General features: G+C 44.5%; 1 protein-coding gene across 3 annotated transcripts; it reads left to right on the plus strand.

Moving 5' to 3' along the window:
* Nucleotides 1–427: 427 nt before the first annotated feature.
* Nucleotides 428–22,844, plus strand: si:ch1073-335m2.2 (msx2-interacting protein). Of its 3 annotated transcripts, none has more exons than XM_062473139.1 (15): nucleotides 428–654; nucleotides 1,891–2,211; nucleotides 10,086–10,565; nucleotides 10,748–10,908; nucleotides 11,161–11,361; nucleotides 11,512–11,663; nucleotides 11,771–11,896; nucleotides 12,010–12,123; nucleotides 12,222–12,335; nucleotides 12,424–12,533; nucleotides 12,707–20,096; nucleotides 20,212–20,274; nucleotides 20,424–20,624; nucleotides 21,378–21,536; nucleotides 21,689–22,844. In XM_062473139.1, exons 1-15 carry the CDS (start codon nucleotides 572–574, stop codon nucleotides 21,818–21,820), a joined length of 9,807 nt encoding a protein of 3,268 aa, XP_062329123.1. In that variant the 5' UTR covers nucleotides 428–571; the 3' UTR covers nucleotides 21,821–22,844. The 3 variants fall into 3 exon arrangements, with proteins under 3 accessions (XP_062329123.1, XP_062329130.1, XP_062329140.1); XM_062473146.1 differs by having other exon boundaries at nucleotides 10,751–10,908; XM_062473156.1 differs by lacking the exons at nucleotides 428–654; nucleotides 1,891–2,211 and adding an exon at nucleotides 3,840–3,994.
* The last annotated feature ends 272 nt before the right edge of the window (nucleotides 22,845–23,116 follow it).

Below are 23,116 nucleotides of genomic sequence, written 5' to 3' on the forward strand. Positions count from 1 at the left end.
TATCATGAGTGAATGTGACGTTATAGTAAGCCTACATTTCGAACCAAAACATCAGTTGTAAGTCTAACATATAGGCCTACATATTTGATCTGACGTTTCAATCTAAGGCAATATTAATCCATCAAAATATGTTTATGTAGCCTAGGCTATATATTTTGTGAACAAATAAGCCCTATTGTAGAAAGTAGCCTATCGCCTATATAAAATCAAAATAATTCGTCTATTCAATTGTACAAATACATATTCATATAGTCTATTTCACATAATTTGAATAATAATTTGACTAGTGGGCTAATTTAATACTGTCACAAAGATTTATGAAAGACACATCGTGCTGTCGCATGATCACATGAGCGCGCAAGTCATGAGAAACCGAGCCATTAGGGAAACGCGCAGCTCGCGCCCGGTCTATGGAGAACTGCACACATTCGGAGGGATTGGGACAGCGATAGGCCAAGATCATTTTCAGACAGAATCGGTCGTCGCTCATTTTGTGAGGCGGACTTCCCGACCGGCGGGGATTAAAACGTGCGAGAGCATATGTGTATGAAGGGGGAACATAACAAACAGGATGGTTCGGGAAACCAGACACCTTTGGGTGGGAAATTTACCCGAACATGTTCGAGAGGAGAAAATTGTCGAACATTTTAAACGGTAGGTTACGCAAGAGGGATATGGAGAGGCAGCGCGCGCTCTTCTCAACACTGGTTAGCTAGCTAGCCAACTAGTGCTAGCCATGACTAACACCGTGCGGCCTGTCGTGTAGGACTATTGCTGGATTTACCCGTGTGATTACTCACCAGGAATTATATATTGACAGTTGGGTACATCACTCACAACTCAAACATAAACGAAAACTAGCTACCTAGCTAGTTTGATGAAACACGTTGTAGCGCAGTGGCCAGTGAGCCAACATTAGCAAGCTACCATTTTGTCGTTGCCTACTACGCTTGCCAGCTAGCTCATCAAGATCAGGATCCGACTATTGCCTGGATTGTAAATATTAGGTATATCAAACGCCAACTACCCATTATTTCAGAGTAGTTAGCGAAGTTATTACGTTAACATGTTGGACTAATCCTCTCAATAAGGTTATACATAATTATTAACGAAAACATTATGAGTTATTAGTGCTACTATTCAATGTACAAACACGAGCCAGCAATTCTTTCCAGCATTAAAACCGAGCCCAGAGACACCAGCTAGCTTGTTACTACTAGTAGTACCACCACTGTAGCAGTCCTGTTAGCAAGCAAGCTAATCGGTTTAAAATATGCTTGCACACCGTCCACTATTTAATGTTTTTTTTGTCACAATTTCATTCGTTTTAGTTGGGTTCTTCAACAAAGTATACGTTAAAAGAATATTTTTTGTTTTTGAATCCACAAGGAACTATCATTCGTAGCCATCGTCGGGCTAGCTAACTTGATTGCCAGCGAGAGTAGAAAACTATGCGTACTATTTCGTGAAATCGTTTGTCTTATCAAATAATTAGAGGAGGCATTTGGCTGGTGACTTGTTACGTAGTCATAGTTATATGTTTATTTCGTGCCCACTGCCAAACGTATCCTAAATCTTGCTTGACGTACCATACGTGCTACGATTCTACTAATGCGTAGCGCATGCAGTGGGTCTTTACGATTTGCAAAACACACAAAGTTGCAAAATACAATTAGTAGACTGCACCAACGAACTGCAGCATCATTAGTTAATAACCCTAACATAAGCGAAAGCATACTAAAGCCTAGGGGTTTGGCGAGTTTTTGCAACTGTTGCTGAAACTACAGGGCTGTTGAATGACACAGAATGCCTTAGGACAATCGTAGATGAAAGCAACTTGAATGTCTTGTTCAACTTCTTATTTGTCCCCCCTCCCCTCCCATTCCCCAGCTATGGACGTGTCGAGAGTGTTAAGGTTCTTCGGAAGCGGGGTTCCGAGGGTGGCGTTGCGGCCTTTGTGGATTTTGTGGATATCAAAAGTGCACAGAAGGCTCACAATGCTGTCAACAAGATGGGGGACAGGGACCTTCGCACTGACTACAATGAACCAGGGTCTGTTCCTAGTGCTGTTCGGGGCCTGGAAGACAACCCGCCCTCTAGCAGTCATGGACGGGACGTAGCAGGATTCTCTAGGGGGGCAGTGGGTCCAGTGTTTGGCCCTCCTGTGTCTCTCCACTCCAGAGAGGGACGTTATGAACGGAGAATAGACGGGTAAGTGGACATGGTCTCCCACTGAAGTGCTGGGGAACTTGGGTGTCAGATAAAAGTATTTATCCCTACAATAACATGATCACACTGTCGGGTTGTAAATCAAAAAGGGGAATAGATTCCTGAAAATTGTCACATAAAGGTAATCTTTCTAGGGATCGATGAGTTCTCCTACCTCTTCATCCTGGCCTCGCTCATGGAATCTAAAGTGAAATATTCATTCCATTCTATTTATCATAAGAGGGTATTGTCATTCAAAATGAGGGATATATTAAGTGAAGTGTATCCTGCTTCAAATTTGGATATTACTGGGAATATCCGGGTGAGTTTGGATGTATCACATTTGTTGGAATCTATCCTGGTGAGTTTTTGGATATTTTGTTTTTCCAAAACTTGGGATGTAACTTTGATTTATCCTGGGATTGACGTTACCTGGAAGTAAATCATTGCCTGTGATGGATTAATCCTTCCCTATTTTCTTTATACTTTGAACATAATTCAGTCAGACAACGTAATCCCAAAATGGATCCCACATCATAGAAGGCAGATAGTGGTTTCCTGTTTGTTTTCTTCTCACCAGCTCTCCACTGCTGGACATTTTTTGTGGCTTTGGAACATTGGATACCTATTCCTCTGGATGTAAGTGACACGAACAGGATGTAATATATTGTCATTAGGTAGGCATCGTCACAGGGCTGAAATTGTATCTAATTCACCCAATTTATAATTCATTGATTCATGAGTATCTTCAGAAAAAGGAAAATAAATTGTAGGATTTTGTTTCAAAAAGTGAAGAAAAACTGGACAACAAGATTATCAAGATCCATGGAGATATTTTATGAAGCTGTGGCCATGAAGACACCTGAAGACCCAGATCTTTGGATATCCGTCTATTGGAAGTATGTGCAAAGCCCCACGATGGATGTAAGGATGTTGAGTATTGGATGAAAGGGTATAGCTGCCTATACTGGATTACTCTTCTCCAGTGTGGATTTAGCTGTTTATCCCTTCTGCATCAATATCCGGGGTTATGAATAGGATTTGATTTTTAAATCAGATTGAATCTGCCTGTGCTCCCTGAAAACTATCCCCACCTACTTGAAGACGGCTGGCTTTGTTGGGATATAGAAGATCGCAAGGAATTAATTTACTGAGAAGCAGTGGAATAGGATTATTTGAACCATTTTGGTGAGGGAAGATACTTTTTTCTTTTTTTTTATGTATTTTTTTTATGGAAGGTATCCTGTATAAGTAGTTTTGTAGGGTACGATTGACAGCTGCAGAAAAATCCATACCTAATTTTGTCTGTAAGACTAGTCGAGCTTGCTTTCTCGTACAAGAAGACCACAATCAAGGCGGATATATTTTCAGTCTGGCTGGCATCTAGTTCATTTATTGACACATGTCACTTTGGGAAGGCACCCAAATGGCCTGGTGTGACTGCAGTTTTTCTCTAATATTAATGTATTTTTAATCAAACTGTTCTGTATTTTCCCGCATAAGATGAATTCCATCAAGACATTTCTTTGATTATTTTGTTTTCTTCCTTTTTCCATCCAATGAAGAGATTAAGTAATTTTGGATTATACATCAACAACCTTCCTACCCTAACTTGTGCTACTCGTACTCGATAGTTGGAGATTACATACACGTCACAACAGAGGAAATGTTTTTGCTCAACTTAGATCAAAACAATTTTTTCCCTTTGTTTTTCATTCGGCTCTTACAATTCTGACCACCTAGATTGTATTTGGGATTATATGTTCGGTAACTTCTTTTCAACAAGGTTGGTATTGTTCTGCCCTCTGCATCTCTCTCTCTCTCTTCCTAACCCAAACTTTGCACCTTGTCTTTTTTCTTGTCTTCTGCACTAATTGGTAGAGCTTTTAGACAGAAAAGTGCAGCTGTTTGGGCCAGAAGGCTTCTTAAGATGCCTTTTGTGCCAATGGCTTGTTTTGCAGTTCTCTTCCTCACTGTCTCTCTCTCTCCAGTTCATTCTTTTGCTTTTGCTGCCTTTAGGAAGAATTCATTAAGCTATTAGCCAAACACCTTGGTCTTAGCTGTCCTAATATCTGGTCTTAGCAGTGTGTAGACAAAACACAAAACTATTTTTTTGCAATAAGAATATTTAACAGATGCTTTTATCCAAAATGAATCACTATACAGAAGTTGAGGTGAGGATGGATAAGTATAATCCTGTACTATAAGTGATTTCATGCCCCAGCAGACACATTGTGCATGTTCATTATTTATGTTTATTGACTCTTGAAGTCTCATCCCCTTAATTCAAGTATCTACGCTAGGGTGGGTTATATCTACGCTAGGGTGGGTTATATATACGCTAGGGTGGGTTACTTGATGTAGTATCTACACTAGGTTGGGTTACTTGATGTAGTATCTACGCTAGGGTGGGTTACTTGATGTAGTATCTACACTCGGGTGGGTTACTTGATGTAGTATCTACACTAGGGTGGGTTACTTGATGTAGTATCTACGCTAGGGTGGGTTACTTGTAGTATCTACGCCAGGGTGGGTTACTTGATGTAGTATCTACACTAGGGTGGGTTACTTGATGTAGTATCTACACTAGGGTGGGTTACTTGATGTAGTATCTACGCTAGGGTGGGTTACTTGATGTAGTATCTACGCCAGGGTGGGTTACTTGATGTAGTATACACTAGGGTGGGTTACTTGATGTAGTATACACTAGGGTGGGTTACTTGATGTAATCCGGGAGCATAAATCAAATCAAATTTATTTGTATAGCCCTTTTTACACGCAAGCATGTCACAGAGGGCTTCACAAATGGCCATAGAACTGCCCCTCAACCAACCTAAACCCTCAAGGAAGACAAGGAAAAACTCTCAACAGGAGAAAAAAAATGGTAGAAACCTTGGGAGGAGCAATTCAGAGAGGGATCCCCTCCTCCAGAGACGGTTGGTGGGAGAGAGGAGCAGAACACAGGCTAAACATAGTCATACAGTGTCGATGGGTTTTTAAAACACAAATCCATTATTCAACTTTATAGATGTAGGACAGGACCGGGAGACTCGCGACCAGGTGAAGCGTTGGCTGACCGACGACCAGGCAGGTGCTGACAACTCAAACCCCCCACACCACAAGGGATGTGTGTGGGGGGGGACAGAGAGAGGAGAGCAGGGATTAGAGAATGCCAGGAGCAGCTAACAGTTACAGTCATAATAGAATGAGATCCCCACCGGTCAAGTGTGGACTGGTGCAGCAATTTAACAGAGAAAAAAAGGGGAATTTGATGCAACCCCACACACCAAGACAGCGACAGCCCCCCTCATTTGGAACATGAAATCTGTTCCAGGGGAAGAGAACTCTAAAATAAGTTATACTTAAAGAATAAGGATGGAAACAACCCGTCCCCCATTGCCTCCAACTAGTAACATACTTACCTTTAACAGTCGTAGAATTGACTAAACAATAACGTTTTTAACCTAATTTTAAACGTCGAAACAGTATCAGACTCCCTAATTGAGACGGGTAGTTTATTCCAGAGAAGAGGCGCTCTATATGAGAACGCCCTACCTCCAGCTGTTTTTTTCTTAATTTTGGGAACCACCAGATAGCCGGCATCTTGAGATCTAAGTGTCCTTGCGGGGCAATAGGGTGCAAGGAGACCGGAGAGGTACAGTGGTGCCAATCCATGCAGAGATTTGTAGGTTAGTAGTAGAACTTTGAAGTCAGCTCTGGCTTGGATAGGGAGCCAGTGTAGAGAGACAAGAGTAGATGTTATGTGATCAAACTTTCTTGTTCTGGTCAATAGTCTAGCAGCAGCATTTTGCACCCGCTGTAAATTTTTTAGGTGGGTAATTGGGAGGCCAGAGAACAACACATTGCAATAGTCCAATCGGGACGTAACAAATGCATGTATTAGTTTTTCGGCATCATCCTTTGAGAGAAATGTTCGTATTTTGGCAATATTACGTAGATGGAAAAATGCAGTTCTAGTAATTTGCTTAATATGGTACTCAAACGAAAGGTCTGGGTCCATAGTGACTCCTAAATTTTTTACTAGCTGGTTTTGAGAGACTTTGACGCCGTCTAGGTCTAAAAATTATTTCTATATATATATATATAATTTTTTTTTTTTTTTTTTTTAGGACCGAAAATTTGAACCTCGGTTTTATCCAAATTTAGAAGAAGGAAATTTGCAGTCATCCAAGCTCTCAACCTAGAAACACATTTTTCCATAGCATGTGGAAATTCTCCAGACTTTATAGACATATATAGCTGAGTATCATCTGCATAACAGTGAAAATTTACCCCAGAGCTTCTAATTATGTTTCCTAAAGGCAGCATATAGAGAGAAAATAACAGAGGGCCTAGAACTGAACCCTGTGGTACTCCGTATTTTACAGTGGAGCTCCTGGATGAGCAGCCATCATAGTGGACATATTGTGATCTATCGGATAGATACGATCTAAACCACTGAAGTGATGTACCAGAAATCCCAACATAGTTCTCCATACGTTCCAAGAGAATCTCATGATCCACCGTGTCAAAAGCTGCACTTAGGTCTAGAAGAACCAGGACAGAGAAAGAACCCGCGTCAGAGGCTAACAGTAGATCATTGACTACCTTGGCTAATGCAGTTTCAGTGCTGTGGTGGAGACAAAATCCAGACTGGAGAGGTTCATAAAGCTGATTTGAGGAGAGGTGCTCAGTGAGCTGTTGTGCCACAGCCTTCTCTAAAATTTTGGAGATAAATGGCAAATTTGAAATGGGCCTGTAGTTGCTAAGACAGCCTGGATCCAGGTTTGTTTTTTTAAGAAGGGGCTTAATAATAGCTTGTTTGAAATCGTTGGGGACTTGGCCAATTACAATAGATTCATTAATAATACTAAGCATGGGTGGTCCAATAATAGGGAGAAGTTCCCTACAGAGTTTGGCAGGGAGAGGATCGAGAAGGCAGCTAGTGGGTTTCGAGGAGTCTATCAGCTCGATGAACGCTTCCATAGAAATAGGGTTAAAGTAAGTGAGAGCCTCAACATGCAGCATGCTTGGTATAGGGGAAAGTTCAGTGTTGATGGCCACTCCTCCAGGACTAGTCTGTAGTTTGTCCCTTATTGCATACATTTTTTGGTCAAAGAAATCTAAGAAATCATTGGGAGAGAAATCTGAACTAACACAGAGGATACTTTTCTTAGTGAGATTTGCAACAGTGTCAAATAGGAACTTAGTGTTGTGTTTGTTCTTACTAATCAACCTAGAGAAATAATCTGATCTGGACCTAATGAGGACTTGCTTGTACTCCATTAGGCTGTCCTTCCAGGCCAGGCGGAAAACCTCCAATTTAGTGGTACCCCACTTATGTTCTAGTTTTCTAGTGAGCCTCTTAAGAGTGCGGGTTTCCTCTGAATACCATGGAGCCAGTTTCTTGTCCTTTCTTTTCCTTGGTTTGAGAGGGGCAACAGAGTCTAGGGATAGCTGAAGAACCAAATTCAGATCCCTCGTTTTAGTATTTAATGATTTATTTGGGACGTCAAGGACTTCTAGTGCAGCGGGTAGAATATTAGCCAGTTCCAGAGCTGTGTTTGGGGTTATGCAGCGGCTAGTAGAAATATTCTTAGTGCCTCCAAGGCTCTGGCAGAGGTCCATTTTGAAGGTGACCAGACAATGGTCTGATAATATAGGATTGTGGGGGTGGACAATGACGTCACTAATCTTGATTCCCCGCGTGAGAACTAAATCTAATGTATGCGAGTGAAGATGGGTAGGTTTGGAAACCACCTGAGTGAGACCTGTGGAATACATTAGAGCAGTAAAGGCCTTACTTAAAGGATCTTTTGGGTCATCCACATGAATGTTAAAATCACCCATAATCAAGACGTTATCAGTATATGTCACAAGATCAGCACTAAAATCTGCAAATTCCTCCAGGAAGAGGGAATATGGGTCGGGGGGCCGGTATAGAGTAACTATACAAAATGAGGGAGGGGGGCCAGGAGTGGTAGCATTATTCCTTTTTAAAATAGTTGGTGGTTTCATGCAAATTATTTCAAATGATTTAAAGGTATTTACAGATTTTAGGCTGAGGTTGAAGCTAGCTTTATATATCATAGCAACACCACCACCTTTCTTTGATACACGAGGGATGTGTGAGTACGCAAAATCCGGAGGCGATGCTTCATTCAGGGGGGAATATTCATCAGGTTTTAACCAGGTTTCGGTGAGTCCAATCAAGTCCAGGCTGTATTCAGACATCAGATCATTAATCAAAATGGCCTTTGTGGATAGAGATCTGATGTTTAGGAGCCCAACATTCCAGTATGGGTTTTTGGCAGATTTAGACGTAGATAATACTTCTGAGAGGGCGGCACTGTCATCAGAAAACTTAGTAGGAAGAGCAACGGGGGAGCAAGGCTGAATACATATTAAATTTGTATAATTCCTAATACTTGAAGGCCGAAATTTAGAGAAAGGGCGGGGGACCGACACCGTCTCAATGGGAGAAACGACATCAGCAACCTCACTGACTACACTACAAGCTAGGCTATCGGGCCCCCAACAGCTCACAACATACCTATCAGACTCTCTAAGAGACTGAGGCCCGGCTTGTTCTAGTGAGTGTCAGGCCTGCTCTAAAATAGCTTCAATATTCCTAGACAATAGAAAAGCACCTCTCCAGCTCGGATGGAGCCCGTCACTTTTCAACAAGCCAGGTTTGGCCCAGAAACAAGACCAATTATCTACAAATCCAAAACCCTGTTCTGAACAGAAGCGAGCCAACCAGCGGTTAAGAGAGACAAGTCTGCTGTAGATCTCGTCAGTCCCCCTAACAGGTAATGGGCCAGAGACTATTACTCGATGCCGACACATCTTTTGGGCAAGGTCACATGCCCGAGCTATATTAACCTTCGTGACCTCTGACTGCCTTAGCCTAACATCATTGGTGCCGACATGAATGACAATATTCTCATACCTATCATCAGTGCGTGCGCCATGTGCCTTAGCTTGGGCCTTTGCCTTAGCCCTAGTGCTAGCCAGCACCCTGAGATTAGCTTCTACGTCGGTAGCTCTGGCCCCAGGTACACAGTAAACTGTCGCTGGTTGCTCCAATCTAATGTTACGAGTGATGGAGTCACCGATCACTAACGTCTGAGGAGTCCCACTCCCACCATGCTGCAAAGGTGAAACCGGTGGGGCTAATCTTGAGTCCTCCCTAGCGCTAGGACTCCCTGCCAGTGATGTTGCGCCAGTCGCATCTAAAGTTACTAGCATACGTTCTTCCTCAAGCGACTGAACGCAACTCTCTAACAGAGTCAACTTTTCGAGCAAAATGACACATGTAGGACAATGTGAGTGGGTGTGAGACATTATAGTTAACTTACGTTAATAGTTTATGCCAGCCAGGGAAATCCGTCAAGAGCGTTGAGTTGGCTAGTTCAACATGAACAGTAGTGTCGGGCTCCAAGGAAGGAAGCCGCGAAGAAAACCGCGGCGAGTAAACCTCAATCACACTGACACCCAGAGCCCCAGGTTACCAGTAACCCAGTTGTGTGACTACAAACTGATTAGCCTAGATATTCGAGTGGAAAATAATGTTCAGTTTTAGCGTCAACAGCTATGATTTGAATGAACAAAATTCCTTTCCATGTTTTGTTTGTTAGTCGAATCCCAGACGTCTGGCTTGTTTTTCCATAGATCCCGCTCAGCTGTGTCCCTGTTTGAATATGCCTTGAGGATGACATTTAACAGTGCACTGCCTATTTCAGTAGATCATTGATAAGTGTTTATGGGAATTGCTTTTAACCTGCCAATTTTTCACATATTCAAGTTGTTGTTTTTTTTCCGCAAGAATAACTCCCAGTCTTTCCCTGTCTTTTAATCTCTCCTTCGTTTCACAGGACCTCGGACAGCCGGGAGCGTGCGTATGATCACAGCCCTTACGGACATCATGAACGTGGTGGCACTTTTGACAGGCAGCGTCACTACAATGCAGACTATTATCGCGATCGTTCCATGTTTGCAGCTGGCCCGGGCCCTGGGGGCAGCGCTATCAGTGGGAGCTTTGACACCCCAGAGCCCCATTTCGAGCCCAGAATCCGAGACCCTTTTACTTTGACCAGTGGTTCACGTCGTGACCTCTATAGAGAAGACAGGGGGCGCAGAGTGGACAGAACTTACCATCACCGCCGTAGTCGCTCGTCTCATTCCTCACAGTCTAGACACCCTTCCCCTCAAAGGACCACGGGACAGACACCCAAAGCCCCCAATTCCCCCAAAAGAGCCCCCCTTTCCCCGGGGAGAACTCCACACTCTCGGTCCCACAGTCGGTCATCTAGTTCCGATTCGGTCAGCAGCACGAGCAGCACGGGCAGTGGCAGGTAGGTCACACTTGTGATTTTTCATTATACCCTTCAGTACCATTTGTGTAAACAACCTGTCCTGTGTAACGTGAGGGGGGGGGGGGAGGGGCAGTCACTTATTCTATTTAGTCAGATTCTTTACAGTAAACGTGTGGCTTGGGAATGGGAATCAGGAATTGTACTTTTGTCTGTTTTGACAGCAGCGATTCAAACAGCAGCTCAAGTGATGGTTCTCGTGCTCGTTCGGTACAGTCCTCTGCCACACATGGCCCTCCCTCTCAGCCTTCCATGGGTCTGGATACAGATGAACCACGCAGAAGCTTTGGAATAAGGGTGCAGAACCTTCCAGTGCGCTCCACAGGTGAGACAAACGCACTGTGTGCAGCTTGTAAGCAATGCTATGTTGTTGTTATTGGATATTATGTTGTCAGACTGTGATTAAAATGTACTGTAACACTGAGTGCAAGAAAGACGCATTGCAAATACAATGTATTATTATTATGCACTTTGAGTTTGGATCACAGACTATTTGAACGTGTTTTCGAGGCTGTTTGGATTAAAGGGTATCTCAGTGCAGCTGCACCTACATTTAACTCTTCTCTCCCCTCTCCAGACACTAGTTTGAAAGATGGACTCTTCCATGAGTTCAAGAAACATGGGAAAGTGACATCAGTGCAGATCCATGGGGCCTCTGAGGAGCGATATGGCCTTGTGTTCTTCAGGCAGCAGGAGGACCAGGAGAAGGCTCTCACTGTCTCCAAAGGAAAACTTTTCTTTGGCATGCTCATCGAGGTCACTGCCTGGAATGGCCCTGGTATGAACTGCAAAGGGATGGGCGACTCAAATTTGTATCTGTGTTACTTTAACGCTACAGACATTTAGAATATTAAAAATTTCCCAGACATCAAGTATTATTTTATGTCTTGTCCTATTTCGCTAACAAATGTTATTTGTTGACTCCTAGAAACCGAGAGTGAGAATGAATTTAGGCCTTTGGATGGACGGATCGATGAGTTCCACCCTAAGGCCACAAGGACCCTTTTTATAGGGAATCTGGAGAAGACTACCAGTTACCAACAGCTCCTTGACATCTTCCAACGCTTTGGAGAAATTGTGGTATGTGTTGAATTACAACCCAAGTCTAGAAGGTTCCAGGGGAAACGTTGATGCTTAATTTTTGTATCCATGTTAGCTAAGAGTTATGTTTTCTTGTCTTCCTGCAGGACATTGACATTAAAAAAGTCAATGGTGTTCCTCAATACGCTTTTGTGCAGTACTCTGATATTGCCAGCGTTTGCAAAGCTATTAAGAAGATGGATGGAGAGTATCTGGGAAGCAACAGGCTCAAGGTATTTGAGTTATGTGCAGTATAATCCCCAACATAGGAAGACCTTGTATTTGGATGGTATCATCGCCCTAAACTGTGAAGTTGTGTATCATGTTTTTAATGTTATCTTTGCAGCTGGGGTTTGGGAAGAGCATGCCTACAACATGTGTCTGGCTCGATGGGTTGGCGTCTAACATCACTGACCAGTACCTCACACGCCATTTCTGCCGTTATGGACATGTAGTTAAGGTCAGTATAATGTTCTCTGTATCTTTTGCATTCTGTGACATTGAGCATATTTACTGAGGGACAAACTTTGAAAAAATAAATAATTGTTCTTTTTGCAGGTTGTGTTTGACAGATTGAAAGGGATGGCTCTTGTCTTGTACAACAACACTGACTTTGCACAAGCAGCCGTCCGAGAGACCAAAGGATGGAAAATTGGTGGTAACAAAATAAAGGTAAGGAAAATGCAAGGAATCTGTATGCTAGTGTCTGAGATTGACAAGACTTTTAATAAAATAAATTGTCATGCTTGTTTTTGTGCAGGTGGATTTTGCCAGTCAAGAGAGTCAGATGGCGTTCTATCGCTCTATGCAGGCCTCAGGGCAAGACATCAGAGAAATCAGAGACATCTATGAAATCCCAACTGAAAGAAGGTATGGTTCACTGAAGCATTAGAATAATGTGTATTGGACAGATTTTCTGGATGGTTAATATGGCGATTGTTGAAGAAGTAAGTAGTTGCCTTGTGACATTTTTTGTAATATATTAGTTTCTGCTTGTCTCCCCGCCACCCCCTCCCGTTTTGTTCCAAATTTGTGGTTTACAGAGAAGAACGTAGACCTCCATACCACGAGTTCACAGCTGAAAGAGCTTACTATGAGAATGTTCGCACCCCTGGAGTCTACCCAGAAGACCCCAGGCGAGACTATCCTGCCCGCAGTAGAGAACGTTTTACTGAACTGGAGCATTACCAGGGGGATCACTTTGACCCACGGTTCCACGAAGATCCCAGGGAGTACAGGGACTATCGAGATCCTTTCGAGCAAGACATTCGAAAATACACGTACATTCAGAGAGAGAGAGAAAGGGAGCGGGAACGTTTTGAGGCTGACCGAGGCAGGTGGAGCCCCTCTCACGGACGACGTCCGATCACTCCTGCCGTTTCCCCTTCGCCATCGGAGCGCGCCCCCAGAGATTCTGAACGACGGGTCTACAGCCAGTCCTCTGAGAGAAGTGGCAGTTGCAGCTCCCTCTCACCACCACACTTTGACAAAGCTGACAAGACTCCACTGGAACATGGCGCCAAGACTGATAGGTTGGATAAGGACACACAACCGGCCCCGGCTGAACGTGGCCCTGGAGCTGAGAAAAGCAAACGTGGACGGCGGAAGGAGAAAGCTGACAAAGAGAAGGGTGAGAAGATTAAATTGAGAAAGGGAAAGGTTCAATCTCCCAGTGTCCCACCTACCGAGACAGAGTTGGAGACTAGCCTTGAAGCGGGTTTTGGAAGGGGAAAGGTTTCAGACCAGGACAGCATCGAGAGGCAGCGATATAAAGGGGATAGTGATCCTTCTACAAATCAGACGGCGTCAACATCTCGCCATGATCCTCTTAAAAGTGAGAGACTTGACATGGTAAAGGCTGAGGGTGTAGAGGTGGATGGAAAAAGTAGATCCAAGAAACACCAAAAAGCCGACGTAGGAAATGATGGGAAAGACGTATCTGTAGATTCTGATCGCCTTGCAGCAAGAAAAAGGCGCTTTGGAGATGCCAGTGGAAAGACCATCAGACAAAAAAGGAGTAGATTGGAGGATGAAGATGGGAATCAAATTCCAGATTTTGGACCTAGCACTGCAGTTGATAGTGACGGCAAGCTAAAAGATCCACATCGGAGAGATTCTCGGTCCAAAACCGAAAGGATGGTGTTTCTCAGCAGTCACAAGGAAGGACAAGATTCTGGGGCCAGAGGACAGGGAGAACCGTCAGAGGGGCCCATTGAGCCGGTGGACTTGAACCGCCTTCCAGGGAACATTACATCCAGAAGGTATTCCCACGAGGGCAGCGTGGACCAGGAGACTAAAGATCAAGAACAACACGCCGTTTTCAAATACGGTGCACCGACAACGGACAACGACAAAAGTGGAAAGGAACGGGAAGAGCATGTGGATATTGACCTGTCTCAGAGTTACCGGAAACAAATGGAGCAAAATAGAAGGCTCCACCAACAGCTGCAGGAGTCTGACAAATCAGAGAAACCTGGAAGTCCACTAGGTGTTGAAACTGATGATCTTGAGCCCCGAAGTCTTGTGCATGAAGTGGGTAAACCACCTCAAGATGTAACGGATAATTTCCCATCTCATAAACTTAAAAAACTAGATCAGTTTGACATGCAGGATGCAAGTAGTAAGAAGGAGCGTGTCTACCGGAGACAGAAAAGTGAGGATCCTGAGTGGAACAGCACAGCCTCTCTGGGATTGCAGCACTTTTCCCACCATGCAGATGATGAATTTGCTGATTTTTCACACCTCAGGGAAGTTAAAGCTGAGGATAAAGTACATCCAGACTTGGAGCTAGCAGACAAACGGGCGCATACCACTCAAATATCCAAGCCAAGCACTCCTCTGCATGGAAGTGATGAAGACCAGCAAAAGCGCTGGGAGAGCCGAGTCAAGCAAGATCTGTTACCTGACTTGAACTTCAGCAGAAGTCTTGGGAAAAACCTGCATAATCGTAAACGGTTGGAGTATGGAATCGGACATGATTTGGAACCTGGGGAAGTACGATCTGACTCAGAAGAAGACAGAGAGAACAAACCGCACTCTCCAATGCCCTCTACATCGGTGCCTTTCTCAGAGAGGCCAAGGGGTGACAGATTTTCAGATCCCAAGCTAGCCACCCTGGAGAGGAACAAGTTCTACTCCTTTGCACTTGAGCAGACCATCACACCAGATACAAAGGCGCTGTTGGAGCGTGCTAAATGCCTGTCCTCCTCAAGGGAAGATAACTGGTCTTTCTTGGACTATGATTCTCACTTTGCGGGTTTGCGTAGCCAAAAAGATATTGAGAAGGTGGAACCAACACCACGACCTACACCTTCTTGGTACATGAAGAAAAAGAAAATTCGCAGTGGGTCTGAAGACAAAGTAGATGATAGAAAGGAAGAACCTAAGCCAGAAGAGCACGAACGCAGGGAGTTGTTTGCTTCCCGTTTCCTTCACAGCTCAATCTTTGAGCAGGATTCTAGACGCCTGCAGCACCTAGAAAGAAGGCATGAGGACCCAGAGCATGGCCAGAGCCAACAAACTGGTCAACAAGGCACGGCAGACACACAGCCAGACTCTGAGCCAGTTGTCCTGTTCCATAGTCGGTTTTTGGAGCTTACACGACTGCAGCAACAAAAGGGGAAGGACCAACTGCAACAAGAAGTTAAAAGGGGAAATCTTGTCGATGAGAATAAAACTGAAAAACCAATTGATCAAGAACCGCAACCTCTGCAGGTACCTAAAGTGGCAGAGCCCCTTTTGGAGCCAGATATCAAACCTGTTAGCCCTGCAGAGGAGCCGCCCCTTGTGCTCAATTTAGGCGTTTCACTTGCACCTAAGGAGATGTCTCCACAAGATGAAAAACGTGTCATTAGAAGTCCATCTCCAGATATATTACCAGTATCTATGGTTAAGGAAGAGAACAAATACAACAAACAACAATCGTCAACCCCACCCTACCCACAAGTTGAGATTCCACCTCCTGCAGCTGAGGGTGTTGTAGCCCCTGAGCCAGCTCCTCCACCAGGCAAATTTAAATCCTCACCAAGTGAGGAGAAATCTGAAGATGTGACTCCAGTTGTAAAATCCCTTATGGTTGAATCGCCCTGTGACATTGATGGTGGTACTCAAGAAGCGTCAGTAAGCGGTTCTGAACCAGAGCTAGAGCCAGGACTTGAGCAAGCCACATCTGAACTAACTGAACTGAAAGTTCCTTCACTTCCTGACACTGCTGAGGAGATGGATGTTTCGAAGTCTTACACTGTCAAAACAGAAACCCACTCTGATACGGAAAATAAACTTGATCAAGATAAAATGCCTGTTTACGTTGAAGCAAGCGAAGAACCAGTCTCGCCTCCTCAGAAGACTAAAAACAAAAAGAGTAAGTCCTCCCCTATTCAAGTTGCTCCTGCTCCCTTTACCTCTGTATCTAGTACTGAGAAACCTGTCACACGAAAGAGTGAACGCATTGATAAAGAAAAGCTCAAACGAGCATCATCACCAAGAGGAGAGTCTTCAAAGATCAGTTCTGACTCTAAATCCACAGCCAAGTCTCCAATCCACGGAGCAGACTGTGAGCAAGGCTCAGAGCAGAGTATATCAACTGGACGAGCAAGGCGTAGAAATGTTAAATCTGTCTATGCAACCCCACTTGACGATGAGACACGAACAGGAAAGGACGCGTCGGAGTCACCACGTTCTGCACGGAAACGTGGTGGTGATAAGGATGCACCACCGCAGCAAAATGAAGAGCAGGATTCCCTTGTTCCGAACACCTCGAAAAGGGGACGTCCGCCCAAGAATCGAAGACAGGGGTATGACGCTTCTTCAAGAAAAGGTGATAGATCAAAAATGGACACCAAAGACATTGACTCAAATGAATCAGAGAGTGGGGAAAAAATCCCTAAAGCCTCGAAAGGTCGTCATTCTCCATATGCCTACAAAGGGTCAGGTCAAGTAGCCCAATCCGGAAGCAGTAAAGGAGAAAAATCAGATATTCCTGATGATGTTCAACAGCAGACAGATATTTCCGAGGATGACAGTTTGGCTCCACAAGATCCTTTGGTGTCTAAAGACAATTCATCTCTACACGATGTGACAAAGAAAGAAGAGAAAGTCAAGCAACTGGTAACAGATAAAAAGGATCAAGACAAGAATAACCCACCTGAAGACGAGGCGTTTGGATCTGTATCAAGTGAGAAAGGGGTCGAGGCCCTAGTTATAGATGAACAGCCCTCTTTGGAAGACAAGAAAACTGTTAGAGGAAAATCTGCCAAGTTGACACGGACCCCAAAGTCTCCAGTTCTCAAGAACTTAAAAATTAGACTGAATGTCACAGAGGTGAAAGATTTACTGCAGTTAGGAGATGACGAGGCAGGAAACCAAGACGATTACTTAAAAAAGACCAAACCAAGCGACTCAAATGACCAGCTTCTAGAGTGTAGTCAGAGTAAGGAAGAGAGTCCCAGTAATGAGGACAATGAAGAGGAAATGCCAGATGCTCAGCCTCCCTTGGATCCCTCTCAAGAACTAGAGCTGGTCCAAGCTGTGGAGAACATTGCTAAACTTACAGGTCCAACCCTACCTACAGACCCACACCCCCCCACTCCACCAGTCCCCGCTACAGAAGTGAAATGTGACACGGAAAAACCAAACAATCCTGCCAGTGAGAACGAACTAATGGCTGCCATTGATTCGATTACTGCCGAGGAGGCAACTGTTCCTTTGGCTCAAGATCCAGTGATTGCTCCTGCTGCTGTAGAGTCAGATTCGGAAATGAATGCCTCCTTCCAGCCAGTCAAGGGAATCGAACCAACAATACAAACATCCTCTTCTCCGGGTGAGGCTCCTTTCCCTAGTACGCCCAAGAAAAATTTAAAGGGGCGAGCAAAAACACCCAAACGGCCAAAAAGCCAAAAGCCAAGCAAAAAGGAACCCAGCAAAGAGAGCTTGTCAGAACCTGAGAGCTCCTCCATCGCAACATCTGACAGCACATCCTCCAACACTCAGACCATAGTAGAATGTCATTCGTCATCTGCTGGTGTCATTACAGCCACGTCTTGGAAGCCAGAACCCGAACCATTGGTTGCCAAGGTTGCAGATGGGACAGCTGAATCAAAAGTATTACCTGTAGAACCACCTCAACATATCAAACCCGTCTACCCTTCTACTAAAAGTCCTAACTGTCCCAAACCTCAACAACCACCCCCTGAGTGCATCTCACCCTCGTTGTCTCCACCCCCTAGCCGACCAAGTGTCAGGCCTCTACAGCCAAGTAGGATCCCAGTTTCCCCACCAGATTGGTGCAGCCAGTCAAAAGACATAGGATTCCTATCTGCAGTGCTACCAGGCCCCTTTGAAAATCAGTCGCCTCCCTCTGACCATGAAGGCTTGGATCCTGATCATAACACAAGTGACTTAAGACGCATTCTAATTAAAAATAAAAATGTTTCACTTCCAGGAATCGGTTCCCTTTCTGGCAATTTGGCAATCCCCACCCCTAATAATCCACACATATCTGAAAACACTACTCAACCAACTACACTGGTTGCTGTGCCAAATAAAATCCCACTATCTGAAAGTAGACTACCAACTCATCCAGCTCAGCCTATAGTCCGACCCCCTGCCTCCCTACCATCTCCTGAGACAAAGTCAGTTGTATCTGTCATTGCGTCCACTGCCACTTCTGTCATCAGCCGTGTTTGCAATCCTCCTGATTTGGAAGAAAAGGGGAATGCCACTGGAGCAAATCCCGGTATGGAAATGCAACTTCCCAAACCGACCTACCGATCCAGCATGGAGGATGGTGGTTCCTACCATGGCCCATCAGTCGGTGAGGAGGGGGGAAGCGCTGGGCGTTTTTTGGTTGAGAGCTCTACTCTTAGTACTGGATCAAACCCAGGGCTAAGAGTGAACACCTCAGAAGGTGTGGTAGTTTTGAGTCACTCTGGGCAAAAAAGGGAAGGCCCTCTTCGCCTCTTTGCGAAAATAAGCCAGATCCCACCTGCAACGGCAGTTGACATGGAATCTCAGCAGCTTGTATCAATGCCCCAAATAAAACAGGAAATGTATACCCACCCACAGTCAAGCACTCCCAAGTGTCCTCCAACGTCAGCAGACCATGGTCACCCGGCTAAGACACAGCAGGCCGTGTCCTCCATAAAACAAGAAAACACAGGTTTGGAAAAGATGGAGTCTCACTACCAGCCTGGGACTCAAGGAGGAGTTGTAAAGCGGCTTCAGCAAGCAGTTGGAGGCCAACAGGTGATTGGATACCATCATTCAGACTTTACCATGTTGCTAAAGCATCCAAAGAAAGTAGAAGGAGCAGATGCACTGAATTCTGATGGGGGGAAGCTGTCTTGGACGTCTGCCATAAGTCCAGCAATAAGCCCTCACTTGCCCTCGCCTGCTGGCAACCACGTTGGCTTTGTCTCTGCCACAGCTGGTGACCGAACTCCCTCTCATCTCAGTGGCGTGAAACAGGAGCCCCGTTCTCCACGGAAGTCAGCCCACCCTCATTCTCCGTTCTCGTCTCAGATAGGGTCCTCTTCCCCCAAAGGTATCCCAGTGATGTTAACCTCAGGCCTGCCAACCATGCAGCAGTATGTCACCAGTGTCCACCACCCAGAGCAGTCGGTGATCATGCCTCCTCACAGCGCTCATGGTGCCTTGGGAAGGATGTCTCCCCACCGTGGAGCCCAAAATATTCCCATGGCGCATCTTGTCCAGGGGGAAGTGAGGGTGAACACCCCGCCCCTTTCTGCAATGAGTTTTGGTATCCATGGAGAACCCCTTGCCTCTCCATGGTCAGGCCCGATGCAGCAGCGGCCCACCTCCCCCCAGACCGTCGGCAGAGACATGGTGCTCAAGGTAAACCCGGGCACCGTGAGGAGCCATGACGGAGAGCAAGAGGATCCTAGGCGCTTTCATCCGGCTGCTGGGAGGCCATCTGCCACTCAAGTGAAACCAGAGACTATGCAGCCAGATCCCCGTGCAGCTCTGCGCAGCGGCATGCAGATGGACCAGTACATCACGTCACCCAGGGACGTGCGTGTAGTCATGCATCACCCACAAGGAGAGCGCGCCGGCCCAGAGCCGCACGCGGGGGGACACGTTCAGGAAACACTCCCGCCTTCCTCAACCTCCAGCAGCATTGCCTCGTCCATGTCTCCAAGAGCTCACCTGCTGTCTAAAGGCGTGTCGGAGAAGGATGGACCAAAGCCGCTCGAAGCTAAAAGGCCACACTCTCCCAGCAAGGATGGGATGATGGGGATTCGAACCCCTGTGTCAGCTATAGCATCTCCTCAACGGGTTCAACTAATGGCGTCAGGTACAGGAAGCTCCTTTCCAGAATACTCCACCATCTACAGCAACCCGAGGGGCATCCATTCTCAAGTCACTGAGTCATCTACTGTAGGGATCCAAGCACCTGTCAACATAACATCAGCTCTGGTGAGTTTAAACAACGCAGGCTATTTGGAATAGTACAACAATTTGTGGATTTCTGCTTTCTGGTGGAAAATACGTAAATGTTGTTACTTAACCTTATCTTTAACGTTGTCCTTAGGGTGGGGAGCATAGCCAGGCACAAACTGGACACCAGCCTGTCAACATGGTGCAACTTCTTACGGTGAGGCACTGATCAGTAGGAGGAATACACAAGGAGTCAGTTAGATGAATTTGAAGCTGGTTCTTGTTGTGTTTTATATTTTTATTTATTAAAAACAAAAAAACATGTTTTTTTTTTCTTCTTTCTTTTGTACTTTTCCATTTGAGCAGAAGTACCCAATTGTATGGCAAGGCCTGTTGGCGCTGAAAAATGACACAGCTGCTGTCCAACTGCATTTCGTCTGTGGCAACAAAGCCTTGGCTGTGCGGTCACTGCCACCACCACTGCCAGAGGGAGGCCAGTTGCTCCGAATTGTCCAGAGGATGAGACTAGAGGCCTCTCAACTTGAAGGAGTAGCAAGAAGAATGACGGTAAGTGTATTCAGGCTTTACCTGGATGTTGTAACATTCCTTGAAGCACAGTCAAGGAGCGTGATTCGATTGGCCAATTGAAGTGCTTGCCCCACAGGAAATCGGAAGTGGAAACCAAACTTGTGAAACTATATATTTACATTTATTCATTTAGCAGACGCTTTTATCCAAAGCGACTTCCAAGAGAGAGCTTTACAAAGTGCATAGGTCACTGATCATAACAACGAGATAGCCACAAAACATTGCGAGTAGCCAAAACATGAAGCACACATTGTGAACAACCAAAGTAAGTGCCCAAAGGGAAGAACCATAAGAGCATGTAGTTAAACAAGTTACAATTAAACAATATGAACTGCTATAAGTGCAAGTGTACCTGTGGAAAAAAAGACAAGCAACAATAATAAAAAACAATATATCACAGCGAGTACAAACAATTTAAAATCAGTTACCACTAACCACAAGAGCAACAAGTCTCTGAGCAAGAGTCATTGTGATCCTTGAGGAAACTAACATCGGGTCAAGCGAACCATTCCTAAGTACCGTTGTACTCCCGGAACAAGTACGTCTTGAGCCTTTTCTTGAAGGTGGAGAGACAGTATATATGTATATATATGTATAAACACACACACAATTTCACTTTTATACAAATACAGACAAAAATTAATTAATTAGAAGACAATATTCATGTAAAAAATCTTGGGTGCCCAAGACTTCTGAACTTTGTGTGTGTTTTCACACTGCTCTGTGCTTTAGGGGGAGAGTGAGTTCTGTCTCCTCCTTGCTCTGCCATGTGGACGAGACCAGGATGATGTCCTGAACCAGACCCAGACCCTGAAAGCCGCCTTCATCAACTACCTGCAAGCCAAGTTAGCTGCTGGTATCATCAATGTTCCCAACCCCGGCTCCAATCAGGTATGCATTTTAATGAAGTTATAATGCTATTCAACTACCTGTCATTTGTTTCGATGAAATGTGAAAGGTTCGGAAATATTTCACTTTCAATAGGTCACTAATTACTGCCATATCAACTGCCATTTTTCTTTTCCCCCCACTTCACCACACAGCCTGCCTACGTGTTGCAGATCTTCCCACCTTGCGAGTTTTCAGAGAGCCACTTGTCCCGGCTAGCTCCCGATCTCCTAAACCGGATCTCTAGTATCTCCCCGCACCTCATGATTGTCATCACAACCGTTTAATAGCCCCTCCTTGCCCACCTAGCAGCCACCTCATCAGGGGACGATATTAACGGCAAGACTCAGGAAACGAGAGGAACGGAAGGATTTTTGTTCTTGGAGACATTGGGAATGTTAAGGAAACGTCCTATCGGAACTTAAATTTTTCCCTGTCACTCACTTTTTTTGGTCACTCCTGCCTGGTAATTTTGTCCTTCTCTCAAGCTCGGGGATGGACTAAACCAGAGCTCTGTTCTGTATGTGCAGTCTTATTTGACCATTTTCTCTGCTGTATTTGTATTTATTTGGGAGTATTTTTTTTTTTGTGGGGAGATACTTTAATGTAAAGGAAACGAAAATCAGGATCTTGATGAACAAGAATGAGTGAAAACTGGGTGGCCTTTTTTCTGTATTAATCTTTTAATGATTGTGTCATTTTCAATTCTATATAGGAAAAGGATCATTGAAGCTGTTGTTCCACAGTGACAAAAGACATTTCCACATGCATTTTAAGTACAATAATAATGTACAAAGGTTATTTTCCAGCCTTTCCTATAGATTTAATTAACTTCAAAAACTATTAGAACATGTAGAGAGGACCATGTCAGCCAATCAACTCCTTATTTCACCAGCTCTGCTGTTCCATTTTCGGTCTACTGAACCAGGCTCAGAATCAATCGAGTGGGATTTAGGAGTTTTTGAAATACTGGACTCTGGATACTGTAAATATTTTAAATATTTGACTAAATGGAACTTGGACAACTTGACACAGAGACCTGCAACCATGAATATACAAGATGCTGAGATTTGGGAAGAAGAAACAGGGTTTGTGAGGAAGTAGAATTCAACCCTTGGTTTTGTGATGTAAATACTTGTGACAAGGCAGGTTGGTGAACTCTTGTGTGGAGTTTGCAGAGGGCACTTCACATTTTGTTACTCAAATAAAAAAAAATCCAGAAAACTTGAATGTTAAAGTGATGAGCTCTTTTATATCATATTGATGTTTGTCCTTTTGAGGTGCTGTTTGAAATAAATGCTTAGAACATTGTATCCCAAATCTTCCAAGAAACATTATACTGGTATGGTATATGACTACTCAGTCTGGTGCAACATGCCAGTAATAGGCTACGTTTTAATAACTGAAGGCTCAAAGGGGAAGTAAAGCATTTTTTTGCATTTTTAATCCAATTCCTCCTGGTTAATGTAATTACTCAAAGTCCTTGCTCTGTCAAAACAAAATTAGATGTGTGCAATCATATGCAGTATGATTGCACACATTTTCTAGCATTTTACACAAACTGCCTCTAAAATGTAGAAGGT

This window comes from Osmerus eperlanus, chromosome 1, assembly GCF_963692335.1.
Source record: "Osmerus eperlanus chromosome 1, fOsmEpe2.1, whole genome shotgun sequence".
NCBI classification, from domain to species: Eukaryota; Metazoa; Chordata; class Actinopteri; order Osmeriformes; family Osmeridae; genus Osmerus; species Osmerus eperlanus.